The following is a 14,608-nucleotide window of genomic DNA, read 5'->3' on the forward strand; positions in this document are numbered from 1 at the left end:
TCCAGAGCATAATGAAGTTACATTAATGGGCTGAGATCCTATTTAAAGCTTATGGAGCATAAATTGGTGCCAGCAGACTTATAAGGAGGTCCAGGATGACAATGACTATAACACGGCAACAAAGATCTCCCTGTGCACACACACTATGCTGTTTTGGTTTGGAAGACAGAATAATGTCTGGCAAATATCCAGCTGGCACTGCATAGGTGAAATGTCATGCAGCATCTCAAAAAGTATTTAAACTGGCATAACCTCTGGCTCCCAGCATAAATCTCCATGAGGTTGCAGTTATGGTCTACAGCTCCCAAAACCACCCAGCCAGCTTTTCGTACTTATGTAACTAGATCTGCAAAGTGGCATAGAACTAGGAACTCAAGTCATAACTGTGGATTGTTTGTATGATCACAGCATCACAGAGCAACTTGACTCTTATCATGCTGTGGATCACAAAAGCTTCTTTCGTGTGTCTTAGTTTAGCCCAAGTTGGTTGGTCAGATTGAGTACATTGGAATTAAATTGGATGATGATGGTGATGATGATGATGATGATGATGATGATGATGATGATGATGATGATAGAAACAGGAGTAGCCCAAGAAATTTTGCTACCTGAAGCAGAGCACCAAGTGGCACCCTACCAGCAAATCAGATTTTTTTGAGAAAGGCACCCATTTTTTTTAAAAAAATGTATAATAAAAATTTAAATACCCTAACAATTTACTGCCCTTTCATAACATCCATAGTCTTGCCTGCAGTGAATGCCTCAGTCTGCCTAATGGTACACTGATTCCAGAATATCTAAGACCTTTTTATTGATTTTATTAACTATTATTTCAAAATGTTTCCAAATGTCCTGAAATTAACATGATCAAATCCAGAGCATCACATCAGCAAGACTATCATCTCTGCTTACAAAAACCTCTGATCCCTCTATGGATACATGACATCTTCCTCCTTAATGAATTCAGTAATTCAACATTTATCTCAGTGCTCTGAGTCTGATACAAATGGTTCTTTTCACCTTTTCGCCTCCTAGCTAGTGCAATCTGGGACTGTTAGTATTGTAAAGTGTAGATAAGAAAGAATGTAACCCAGCAACGGGCTCATGAAACTGTAAAGAAGGCAGAGCTTCCCCATGGCATGATTAATTACAGTGGGCTGCTTATACAACTTCCAGGACCTCATGGACACCCTGATCAAACGAACGCTGCTTGTTATTGAATGACTATATGGTGCAATTTGAGTGCTGGACTACAACTCTGGAGACCAGAGTTCGATTCCCAGCTCAGCTATGAAACCTGCTGGGTGGCCTTGAGCAAGTCACATGCTCTCAGCCTCAGGGGAAGGCAATGGCAAACCTCCTCTGAACAAATCTTGCCAAGAAAATCCTATGATAGGTTCTCCTTAAGTTGTCCTTAAGTTGTCATAAGTTCTCCTTAAGTTGTCATAAGTTAGAAATGACTTGAAGACACACAACACAGTGAATAGCTTCTATATCTTTTGTTCCTTCATTTGACTTTATCTTGAGTGGAGGCTGGTTTTCTAAAGGCTTACTTCTGGGAACCCATGATTGCCTTTTTAAAACCCTTACTCACCTTTGTTCTCTTGATTTTTCTTCTTTGACTTTTTCTTCTTGTTGTTATTCAGAGAGCCACTTGCCTTCTCTAGCTTCCCTACAAAGATTTCAATGTCATCCAAGACATGGTTGAGGATATCCTGTGCCTAGAAGAAGAACAAGAATAGGATGTGTGTTGGTGGTCTCTTGTTAAGTGCAGGGGTGTCACTTGATGGGTGTGAGGGATGTGGACCACACTGGATGACATCCCGGAGGCAGGGTGTATACCTGGTGGGGTGGGTCACCGGGTGGGACTGGCACAGTTGCTGAGCAAGCCAGATAGGGGGTTACCTCCCTTTTTTAATCATCCAGCAGCCATGCCAGACCCTGCCAGTCTTGATATCCCAACCTTGAAAACAGCTGTGAGGTCCCTGCAAATTAGATTCAAGGCTATCCTTGTGACCTCAAAAGGCTGCATCCTGTGTTGTTCAAAGCCGCCAATCTGGTGACTCAACCAAAGGGGCATTTCTTCTCTCTCCTCCCACATGAGCTTCCTAGGCCACAAAGTTCTGCTCTGTACTTACTCAGACAGCTATCTTCAGCATTCCAGGCTCCCACAATCTAGCAACATTAATGCAGAAAGACACCTTGAGTACTAGCTGAAGCTGCTATCCAAGAAAGAACCAAAAGTACTTACAGTATTTTCATCAATGCCCTGCATCACCTGAGGAGGCCCAGGATCTTCCCACATTCGCCCATCTTTTTGCTTCTGTTGACCAAGTGGGTCTTTGGCTTCTGCAATGATTGAGCACCCCGATTAATAATGGATGGGCCACAGCACGAGTGGTTTCCATTCAAATACCCCACCTCAATGCTAAATGCCCAAGTAATTCTGATCCAGACCTTGAAAAAATTACTCTTTTGGACCACAATTCTTAGAATCCTCCTGGCCACCATAGGTGGCCAGTTCTGAGAGTTACAGTCTAAACAAGTATATCACTCCCCCCCAAATTTGTGGAGATATTGTGATATTCCAAGAAATGCTGTCACTGACTTCTTTATCAGTGCATTGTTGAAACATAGTATAAATTATTGTCAGCCGAGTTACACTGTGCTAGTATCTCAGTACATACTACCATTGTAGTACTATCCATGAAGAACAATTGTACATTTGCATACATGTTCATGTATATCCATAGGCACAACATTTTCACATGTGAACCTCTGCTTCCATCTCCATCAACTGACTATGGCTGTTGTACACTGACTAATAAAAATACTTTGCATGCATAACACAACTTAATATTGCATATGTCCAGCCATTATGTATTCTGCACCCATTTCCTGATACATCTGCGTAATGGGAGACACTAGGGTTGTCTTATATTACATAGGAGACTTTGTGGTCACCAGTATTGGGGTCCATGAAGGATGAGCTAGTTTTCCAAGGATGCAGTTCCTGCCTCTGCAAAGGTGCTTCTGTTAGGGAAGTAGGATGGTCCAGCCCTCCTTTTCTTTTTTCCTGGGGAATCCCTGGAACTTTGCCATTAAATGATGCTTGGCTCCGTTGATGCAACACATTCTCCAGGTTGCTTCTGACAAAGAAATTAAGAAAAAGTGCTATAAGAAAGGAATTTTGGGCAGGGAGAGGAGAGACATCTATAGATAATCAAATTCTGATCTTTAATTCCAGGTTGTAGGGTTTCACGGTACAATATTGGTGGAACCTCTTCTGATATGTTTGGTTAAACTCATCCTCATGGACATGAAGAGGAAAAAGATGTCATGCATACATATTCCAAAACTTGAGGAAATACTTTTTGGACTAAAGCTTCCAGAATCCTCCAGCCAGCATAGTCAGTGACCATGCTAGATAGGGATTCTGAGAATTGTAGTCTAAAAAGATAATTCTTTCAAGCTGTGCTAAGGATATCTTTCAGTGAAAGTAGGAAGGATTCCACAGCCTGTGATTTGACTATCAGCAGATAATGTACTCCTCCATGTGTTGAATTCAATGGTATCACTAGGAAGGTGCAGGGGGTGTGGACTGCACCATGTGACACCCTCAGGAGGGTGACACCATTGCTGCTCAAACATCCATTTTTGGGCTGAAATGAGCTGTGGCATTTATCTGTATCTCTTTAAAATGCTAAAAAGATGGTGTGAGTGGGGTGAGGATTAGTGGGAGGAGAAAGGAGAAGCCCCAGGTTTTAAATTTTTTTTCTAATTTTTAATTTTATTTTTTAATTTTTAAAATATTTTTTTAATTTTTAAAAACTTTTGTTTAAAAACATCACATTTTACCAATTTTTCACTTTAATCACATGCAACTAGGTACATGTAAATACACTTTGGCTGTGTCTATGATATTGTAATTAAAAGGTATAATTTTAATTTTGCTTATGTTTTATGTCACAATTATTACCATTATGTTCAGTGATATATGGAAATTATGACTTATGACTAACATTAGTACAAAAACATTACTAAGGATTCTTTATGGTGTGTTATGGGAGGAGGTCAAGGGGGGTGGTGGTGGAACCATGAGTTACTTCACCGGGCGATGCCAATCCTAGTGACGCCACTGGTTGAACTGCAACTATTTTCAGCACTAGCCAGCATAGATAAAGGAGAGGGATGATAGTTGCAATGTAACAACATCTAAGGGCCCACATGTTGTCCACCTCTTTGTTAGGTCCTAAGTTGTAGAAAGAGAAAGAATACACTTTTGTGTGTGTCTGGGAACATATTAAATCTGAATGGGATTTCAAGGTTTTGGAACTCTCTTTTAAACCAGATGTTCTGTATTAGGAATTGTTACATGAGATTTAAAATCTAGCAGGTTTCTAGAGGAGAAAGATTAGCATTTCAGTATACAAGGTCCCAAATTCTCTTGTTACCTGTGCATGTCCTGATTCTGCCTCCAATCCTCAATCAGCTTCTCCAGTTTGGTTTTCAACAGCTCAGCCTAAACAGGAAAGGAGAAGTGCTAGAGATCTACCACTTTTCACTTTTGTTCACTCAAATTTACCAGCATGCCTCTGCAAATAACTTCCTGTATTCCTGACTTCGGGCAAAGCCTGAGAGGGGGTTGCCACATTCTCAGTTCCTGTGACAATAGCAGTAGGAATAAATGTTTTGACCTGCATAGACCTCAACCCCTTGGGAAGATGTTTGCTATTAAATTGTATAAGTCCTTTTAGCTCACAGCTGTGCAGAATTTAGCTACATAATTAAACAATCCTGTCAGAAGTACACAGAGGAAACTGAGGGCTAGAGTAGACTGATTGAAATGGAGTAAATTAATGCAGTTTGACATTGCTTTATCATGCGGAATCCTGGGATTTGTAGCTTGTTGTGGTGACAGAGAAGGCCAAATATCTCACAAAACTATAAATTACAGAATTTTGTAGCACTGAACCATGGCAGTTGAAGTGGTGTCAATGTGCATTAATTCTGCAGTGTAAATGCAGCCTTTAGTTAGAAGGAACAGAAGTTTCATTTATTTCAGTGGGCCTGCTTTATTAGGGATTAACATTGAAGTGTGCCAGAAAATACCAGGGATCTCCAGGTTGGACTAGGAAAGAATCCAACTGGAAACCTCAGAGAGGTGCTACCATTCAGTTAGGGCTAGATGATCTAGTTGTCAGTATCAAGAGGCAGCTTCCTAGTTTCTTTCTCTCATTCATCTATATACTCTGTCAGACCAACACAACCAATTTTCCTCTTCCTCCTCCTCGATCTGTCTGTCTGCTTGTCATCTCTCTCACGCACACACACAAATACACTTACACTCTCACACAGAGAGATAATGAGGACAAAAACTACACATTTTTAAAATTGTAGATGTTCATGAATGGAACAATCAGGACTGGGCCACACTCCTCCTTTAATCCTGGTGAAAATTCCCCTCTACAGTGGTACCCCGGGATACGAATTGACCGCGTTACGAAATTTCCGGGTTACGAAAAAGTTAGATTGGAAAAAACTGTTCCGGGTTACGATGTTTTTTTTCGGCTTACGAAATTTTTTTCGGCGCGAAATTCAAACGCGCGGCTTTCCAGCGCTAACGGAAAGCCCTTTTCGGGTTGCGAAATTACTCGGGTTACGAACGGAGCGGCGGAACAAATTAAATTCGTAACCCGAGGGAGCACTGTACTGGCTATTTGCCACAACAGGGAAGCTAGCAAATAGCAGCATTGGGGTGGAACTCTAGTCAAGATTGCAGTGTAGAGGTGTGTATGGGGATGAAGTTAAGCCTTCTAGCATCCCAATTGGGACCCAGTATGATACACTATTAAAAAGACTAGATTGCACATTAAGTGCAATCATGTACTGAATGTGAAGATGCAGTTTCCCTCTTCCCCATTTCCAACAAAGCCTGTTTTTCCCCATCCCCCTCTCTGGCTCCTAGAAGTGCTCACTCCAATCTCTTCACACTGAAAGAGCAGGATACTGGTCCTGCGCAGGTCCAGTTCTTTCACAGTGATGGCCAAGATGGAGTTGTAGATGCACCTATCAAGGAAATAGGTGCAGTCCTGGATCCATTCCAAGGGGAAGCTGTCCAGTTCTTCCTGTAGGCAAAGGAAGAAATCAGCAGTCAGTTAGGATTGGCTATGCTGAGTTGCCCATGCTGGTTGCAGGATTCTTGGAATTTTAGTCCCCAAACCCCACACATCCCCCTTTTAAGCTTTGTGTATATCTTAAGCTGGTCAGAAATTTAGAACCAGGGGTCCTAGGCTCATTTCAATAGAAATAAGCACCCAACTAAGTATCATACTGTATTTTCTGGTGTATAAGACTACTTTTTAACCCAGGAAAATCTTCTCAAAAGTCGGGGGTCATCTTATACACCAGGTGTCCTATTATAGGGCAGGTGCTGAAACTTCCGAGCCGGACTGGAGAATCTGCAGTCGCTGCATATGGCAGGGGGAGCTCAAAAATGTCCATGGCCGCATCCTCGTCATATGCGGCGATCGTATGAAAGCAGCTACCGCTCTGATAGTCTTGGAGACAGGGAGCACTGGGCAGGCAGGGAGAGCTGACTAATCCAAGCAGACTTTGTATACAACAAGGTTTCCTGCTAAGGACCTACATGTCATAAGCATTTGAATTTGAATTATCATATTGAAATCAAATCTGATGTTTTTTAAATTTTTATTTGGTGTGCGTTGGAAGAGGTGTAGTCTTATATGGTGAGTGCATCCCAAACGCTATATTTTAACTGGAAAAGTTGGGGGGTCGTCTTATATGCCCAGTCGTCTTATACGCCGGAAAATACGGTAGTTTGTTGTCCCACTGCCCCAAGGTGTTGTGTGCAAAATAGGACAAATGAGTTCTGCTCACCTCTGCCTCAATGTCTGTCAGCAGTAACTTCTGAGATGTCACTTGCAAAAACATATCTTGTCCCCAAACCTGGCCTTGTGCATCCATCATCTTGAGTCGGTCAATACAGTTCTCTGCGCTGCTAATTTCTTTGCTATCAATATAGCAAGTGAGAAGATGCTGAAGACAAAAGTCAGTGTTCAGTTGTTATCAGAGGTAATTTGGGTACAGAGTTCCCATGAACCAAGGGACCAAGGAGCACTGCATAGAATTATATTCAGTGCTGGGATGTATTAGACTCTGTAAGCATGAGTATCCCTTAAAACAGTGCATGATCTCTAAACACCTTCCTTCCAAAGAAAACTGAGGACTTCTTAGTACTATGCCATTTAAATTTTGCAATAGATACATTGGAGAATGCAGAAATGGGGCACACACAGCCCACTTATACTCTAGCCTTTCTATTAAATTGTATGGTTCTCAATGAGAGATGTAAGTTTTTATTAGTTTGATTAGTAGATTTATCAACAAAAACTCAGTTGATTAATTGGTGGAAGAAATTTTAATTGACAGGGTCAAATTATAATTAAAGGGGTTGCAAGTTAAGGACACACTTATTTATTTTTCAGATAAATTTGGTTCTCCCCCTTGGTTCATATCCATGTATCTACTGTAATTATACAAACAGGAATGAAACATTTTGTGCTCCCCAAGTTTCTCCTACCTCCACCCGGTGCTGAAATTCATGTTGCTGCTTAATCACAGCTTCCGTGTATTCCTTCCGCTGACCTGTAAGAACAAAAGAGAGTAGATGGGATGAAAAAAAGCAACTTGAAATTGCTAGATGTGCCATATGGACAGTTGCAAATATGTCTAAGTATCGAAGGTCTTTGCCTGAGATATGAGGCCCTCTCCAGTTTCAGATGCAATTGTAGGAGAATTCAGGATTGCAGAGTATTCCACTAGATTTGGCTATTAATCAGGAGAGAATCCTGTTAGCAACTGGTATTGTGGCCAGCAGAGCTTGCAAAGGTACTTTTTGTGGCTCTGAGCTCCAGGAACTGAGTAAATGGCATCCCCCCAAGAGATCAGGTGTACAGTCTGGGACTACTCCCAGATCTGTCACTAGATGACCAAAGTACCCCACATTTGGCTGGTCCTCCAGCCATAGCTTCTCCTGGACAAGTACTGGCATCTTCCCATTTAGGTTACTGCAATGCATTGTGTATGGGTTTACCCTTGAAGATGTCTTGGAAGCGGCAGCTACAGCAATACACATCAACTAGATTGCCTATTGGAATATTGTATAGAAACCATATGATACAAATGTTTAAAGAACTTCACTGGCTGTCAATATACTTCTGGTCAAGATTCAAGTTGCTGGTGATAACATTTAAAGCCTTAAATAGCATGCAGTCTTGATATCTGAAGGATAACTTCTTCTTATATAGGCCTGCCCTAGGTCTGCTGGAGGGGTCTTTCTCAGTGTCCCACTAATAGGGGCAATACATTTTGGTGCCAAGTTAAAACATAGCTTTTTATTAAAGTCTTTGGGGTCTAATGATTTTAACAAATCTGTACTTGTACATAGTTTTAACTGTTTTAATTTACTTTACATTGTTATATAGTCTAACATGGTTTTAGACTGTAAGTTTTCTTTTACTATTTTAAACATTCAAATTGTTTCAAATTATTGAAATTGATTTCATTGCATGCTGGCCTGAATTTTTTTTTTTTTTTTTGCATGCTGCCCTGAATTTTTTTTATAGGAGAGCATATTTTATTTTATTTATTTATTAGAGTACTTATACCCTGCCCTTCAGCCCTAAAAGCTATCAGAGCAACTTACAATTATTATTTTTTAATAAGACAGTTCCCTGATACCATCAGGCTTACAATCTAAAATTGTAATTAATTAATAAAAATAATTAATATTAAAATTAATATGGAAATATTGAATTTATTATTTATGTTATTTTTCAGTGACAGAGAACAGATCAGAAGTGTGTAAATGCTTCACCAAGTCTTGGAAAAATTACTGTTAAAGGCTATTGTTCCCAGAATCCCTGAGCCTGATGGTATCAGGGGAGCCTGATGGTATCAGGGTTGTGAGTTCAAGACCAGCAAAAGGGCCCAAGCTTGACTCAGGCTTGCATCCTTCTGAGGTCGCTAAAATGAGTACCCAGACAGTTGGGGGCAAATTAGCTTATTAGCTTACTTGCTAATTAGCTTACTTGCTGTTCACCGCTATGATCTTTGGAATAGCAGTATATAAATAAAACAAATTATTATTATTATTATTATTATTATTATTATTATTATTATTATTAACCTTTATTTATGGAGCGCTGTAAATTTACACAGCACTGTACATGCAATCTTTGTAATTAGACGGTTCCCTGCCCTCGGGCTTACAATCTAAAAAGACATGACACAAAAGGAATTATGGGATTTGTATTCCCCCAATCTTGCTTATGATACCACTGTGAAAGATAGAGAAATTGCAGATGGCAGCTAAAATCCCCCCCCCCCAAATGATGGAAATTCAGAGCAAATAACAGCAACGCTGATGAAAACTTTGAGTGGTGGTATTACAGTCGATTAAACCAGAAACACTGGAAATATGGGATAAAGGAAGGAAGAGCAGGCTGGCCTTACGGTATATGGACTTTCCACTTGGCCTGGACATGCTGTTGGCTCTCTTGAAGCTGCTTTCAGTTTCACTGTGGAGAATGCAAAAAGATACATCAGTCTGACATGCCTCCTAGTTTTTGAAATTTCTGCATATTTTCAGATCTTGGGGAAATTACTGTTTTGGTCTATGGTCCATGCTGGCTGTGGGATTCTTGGAGTTGTGGTCCTAAAAAGTAACACTGGAGATATTCATTACACACTTTAAATTCCTTTATTCCTTTCTTGCTGATGTATTGAGCTGTACTGCACACCGACCACAACTTTTGTCCTGAACTATAGCTGCCATATCTGTCTTAATCTGGCTCCAGATTTTTTGAAACAGAATCAGCAATGGGGTGGCCTGTGGTAGGTGGAACTGTTGCTGGTTTTAATATTGTAGCTTTTACTCAACCTCTAGTCATCTGTGAAGCTCATAAAATGAAACTGGGCTTTAGTTGCCACTTCTCTAGCTAATTTACCCCACAGGTTATTGGAAAGATAAAATATGAGGCAGAAGAAGTATGCACAGCACCTTGGGCTTCTTGGTAGAAAGACAGGTTATAATAAAGAAATAATAAACAATTGCAGAGCTGAAAATATAAATTATTTAAAAAAATCTCTATAGTTTTGAAGTTCTTTTAAAAATCTTTCATATGATGTGATAAGTAGGCAATGACATAACTAGCTGGGTAAATGCCATACCTTAAGTACCAGCTTAAGTACCAGTCCAGTAACAGAGTTTTATGGCAGCCAAATCACTGTGTATTGAACTTTCTCAGGTGACACTCTTACCTATAAAAACACATGCCAGAATGGATTTGATAGTCTTTTCTATTGCCTCTGTGACTACACTCATAGAGCATACCTTCAGAATTCCAGTTTTGAATGTAAAGTAGAATATCCTTAGCATCCTGAAACAGCATTCTTTCTTACATTCAAAGCTGAAATTCAGATGGTATATTGTATACGTCGTGATTAACTGGAGAGGAACAAGCACCTTCTAGTACAACAAATAGTGCTATATTTAGATAAATGTCTATTGTGACAGAACTCCCAATTTTATAGTGTGTTACAGCTTCTCCATTTGCTTTAAAATAGCACCAGGCCAGAGTCTGAGAATAGCAAATGCTAAAAGCATGCTGGTAAAAAAAATAAAAATAAACACATTTTTATGATTATGACACAAAAAGACTACGTTTCCAAACTATAAGAAAATACAGGCTGAGTAATTAAAGGCTTGGTGCTGGCAGAATCTAAATCTTCACGATGGAGAAAGGTTAATTCACCATGTGCAAAAAGGTCTACAGTATATTATGAAGGACACTTTGTTCGTGTCAAGTAGAGTCCTGTGACATAAGTAGATGGTTCTTAAGAGCTACATGGACCTACCTGTAATAAACATCTTCCTTATGCCTGAAAGGATCTGCCATCTTCTTGAACTCAGATCCTGTAAATTATATATTCATTAACATTCAAGGTAGATGCTCACATCAGTTCAATAAAATGTTTTAGTTATGTGTAAGAGAGAGTGAAATTATTATTATTATTATTAACCTTTATTTATAAAGCGCTGTAAATTTACACAGCGCTGTGCATACAATCTTTTTAATTGGACGGTTCCCTGCCCTAAGGCTTACAATCTAAAAAGACATGACACAAAAGGAGAAGGGGATGGGGATGAGGGCCAACAGTTCTTCTCTACCTCTGAGGCCTGGATCAGGGGAGATGGACTGGAGGGAGGACATAGCAATACAAGAAATGATTCAATAAAATAGGCAACAAAGGAACATCAAATAGCAAGTGACAATTATGCAATGCCTGGGAACGCTTCTCTGAACAGGATGGTCTTCAACTCAGTTTTGAAGCTGGTTGAAGAAGTGATGGCTCTTGCTCACAGGGGAAGAAGGTTCCAGGAGTGAGGAGCAGTGAGTGAAAAGGGGCGAATTCGAGATGGGGCAGAGGAAATCATGGGCTGGGACAGCAGACCTTGACTACCAGAACAGAGGGCCCTAGTGGGAAGGTGAGGAGAAAGAAGGTCTGATAAGTAAGGAGGGGCCAGTCCATGGAGGGCTTTAAATGTCAACAGCAGGAGCTTGTACTGAATGCAGAAAGGGAGGGGGAGCCAGTGAAGGGATGCCAGCACAGGAGAGATGTGGTCAGAGCGGTGGGTGGAAGTGATAATGCGTGCAGCTGAATGCTGGACAGAGATTAAAGGACGGAGGTGAGAAAGAGGAAGCCCAGCCAGTAGAAGAGACGTAGTAGGGTGTGGTATACTGTACAACTGTTATATTTGTATTATATAGGCGGTTTACAGACCGCCAAATAGTACGTATACAATACGTACTAGAGTTAGGAAAGGGCGGTGCTTCCGCACCCCCCTAACCCTAGTACGTATTGAATACGTACAAGATGGCGGCGCCCTGTTCATACGGGCGCCGCCATCTTTACGTACTGGACGCACAGCGTCCAGACGTGTCGCGCCGCTTGTGACGTAGCGAGCGCGCCCCTGGCGCCTTGCTACGTCGCAAACGCGACGGTAAAAGAAGCTCCATTTTGGAGCTTCTTTTTTTCGGTCCGCGCGGGAGTCGGGCCGTCTGAAGGCTCCGGCTCCCCCGCGGACCTACTGGCGGCGGCGGCAGACCACCGCAAAGCGGCGGTCTGTACCCCGCCAAAGTATTTCATTTAATGGCCTATGTCATCACAAGAACCAAGGATAGGCATTCATGCTGCTAGATAGTTTGAGACCCCCATGGATTTAGATGGTTTTGTACCACTTCATTGCAGAATATAACATTTATCTTCTTCTCCTGCAACTGTCATTCTGAACTTAGAGATAAGCACCATTTTGTGGTAGAGAAGGATAACCTATTTTGCAATGAAAAAGCGCAGTACAATGGAGTGTCTGTAACAAGGTACACGGCCAGACAGCAACTCCCTAACTATAATGTATTTGTTAAAATAATAATGAAAATAGGATGCTGTAGGAAGCAGTGTTAAGTCTCTCCAAGCCACTCCAAAGTGCTGGCACTGGGTCTGTTTGTTTCTGACCCTATCACTTGCTGCTTTCTGGGTGATCATTTGGCCCCCTCTCAACTGTGAGGTCCTGCATATCAGCCCTGAGTCCTGCCCTAGTTGCACCTCTGGGGATGGATGGAATCTCAAGGTTCAGTGTTTTGACCAGTTAGGATACAGTGACTGCTTTGTTGTTGTTATGTAATACTTACATCCACCCTATTATAGGGTTTTCTAGGCAAGATTTGTTCAGAGGAGGTTTTTACCACTGCTTTCCTCTTAGGCTGCAAAAAAGTGTGACCATTTGGGGGTGGGGTGGGGTGCTCAAAGGTTTCCATGGCCAAGCAAGGGCTTGAACCATGGTCTCTTGGAGTTCTGGGAGCCAGCATGGTGTAGTAGTTTGACTGTTGGAGCAGAAATCTGGAGACCAGGGTTCAAATCCCTGCTTGGCCATGGAAACCCAATGGGTGACCTTGGGCAAATAACACTCTCTCAGCCCTAGAGGAAGGCAAAGACAAACTCTTTCTGAACAAATCTTGCCAAGAAAACCCATTGGTAGGGTTGCCTTAAGGTTGCCATAAACTGGAAGCAATTTGAAGGCACACAACAACAACAACAGCTCATGGAATTCTAGTCTAACACTCAGGCCACTACATCACACTGGCTCTGGGGTTCTTCATCTTTCTTATTGCCTCCTTTCTCATCCTTAACACAGACAGCAAGCAGAGTAGACAGTGGCTGTTTTACTGTTATGGTGGCTGTTTTATTCCCCAGCCTCCATGTTACTGAAAATCAGCTAGGCAAGCAAAATGTGTCAGCAGTAAGGAATGAATTGTTAATGGGAAAATAATGTGTCTGCTCAGTGAGCCCTCGGTATCCATTGGGGTTTGGCTCCAGGAATTCCTGAAGTCTCATTAAATAAAATGGTGTTCCAAAACGTTTGCTTTCTGGAATATATATATTTTTGGAATATTTTCAAGCCACAGATGGTTGAATCAACAACAACAACAACAACAACAATAATAATATCATCCCACTTCTCCCTATTGAGGATCGAGGCAGGAAACAGCAGAGGTAAAATACAAATACAAAAAATAACAACAAAATAACAACCCTAACCCCCCAACCCCTTCTACCCTCCCCCCCATCAATACAAAATAGCAATGAAAGGCATAAAGCTAGAATAACATCAATTAAAAGAGTTCAGCATAATATAATAATAAAGAGGAGCTGATTAATTTGGGCAGTTGATTCTGTTCAAAGCAGAGGTCAGTCTAGGAAGGCCCGCCGGAAGAGAGTTGTTATTATCGCCTTTTTAAAAGCATCAAGATATATAATTTGGCAAATCTCCTCCAGCAGGTCATTCCAAATTTTTGGTGCAGCAACTGAAAAGGTCCTCTGGGAAGTCACTATACAGTACTAGTCTAGTTTTTCTTGACTGCAATAGGTTCTTCCCAAAGGCCCTGGGTGTGCGGGAAGGATTATATGGGAGAAAGTGCTCCTTCAAGTAAACTGGACCCAAGCCATATAGGGCTTTATAATTCAGTTGGACCTAGATTTTCCTGCGACCAGTCTGGCTGCCATATTTTGTATTATCCATGGATAACGAAGCCTTGGATATGGAGGGCCAATTGTATTTCTTCTTTGATAAAGAATATGTTCATCAACTATCCTACTGATAGTTTAATTATATTTTAACTCTTTTACAGTCTGGTATGAGTAGGAAACTGAGTACAGGTAGCTAGGGTTGCCAGAGTGCAAACTGGAGAGGGTTGTATACGTGTGGGAATTTTGTCTCCAAACTATCCTTCGCCCACTTCCTTCAAAAATGTCAACATGAATATCTTTAATCCCCTAAAGTTAGTCAGAATGAGCAACTCTGTTTCTCCACTTTGTTGGCGAGGATGCAGAGAGAAAGGTTTCATTCTTGCCATGTGATTATGTTGTTCCAAAGTGGCAACATTTTTGGAGGAAATAATTAAATCTTTGTCTAAAATGCTGAATCAGAAGGTCAGTTTCTGCAGTGCAGTGCTACTGTTGTCAA

At 41.1% G+C, this 14,608-nt stretch overlaps 1 protein-coding gene across 5 annotated transcripts in view; it reads right to left on the reverse strand.

The window, feature by feature from the left end:
* The window catches only part of EPS8L3 (EPS8 like 3), a 71,862-nt gene that overhangs the window by 16,759 nt on the left and 40,495 nt on the right, over window positions 1–14,608 (reverse strand). For all 5 annotated transcript variants that reach the window (XM_042466003.1, XM_042466002.1, XM_042466005.1 and 2 more), the window contains 9 exons: window positions 10,942–10,999; window positions 9,538–9,602; window positions 7,604–7,668; window positions 6,901–7,059; window positions 5,979–6,128; window positions 4,455–4,522; window positions 2,965–3,149; window positions 2,252–2,349; window positions 1,595–1,721 (listed from right to left, as the gene is read on the reverse strand). In XM_042466003.1, coding sequence (XP_042321937.1) covers window positions 1,595–1,721; window positions 2,252–2,349; window positions 2,965–3,149; window positions 4,455–4,522; window positions 5,979–6,128; window positions 6,901–7,059; window positions 7,604–7,668; window positions 9,538–9,602; window positions 10,942–10,982 — 958 coding nt within the window. In that variant the 5' untranslated portion in view covers window positions 10,983–10,999. The remainder of the gene's footprint in view (window positions 1–1,594; window positions 1,722–2,251; window positions 2,350–2,964; window positions 3,150–4,454; window positions 4,523–5,978; window positions 6,129–6,900; window positions 7,060–7,603; window positions 7,669–9,537; window positions 9,603–10,941; window positions 11,000–14,608) is intronic.

Source organism: Sceloporus undulatus, chromosome 4 (assembly GCF_019175285.1).
Source record: "Sceloporus undulatus isolate JIND9_A2432 ecotype Alabama chromosome 4, SceUnd_v1.1, whole genome shotgun sequence".
NCBI classification, from domain to species: domain Eukaryota; kingdom Metazoa; phylum Chordata; class Lepidosauria; order Squamata; family Phrynosomatidae; genus Sceloporus; species Sceloporus undulatus.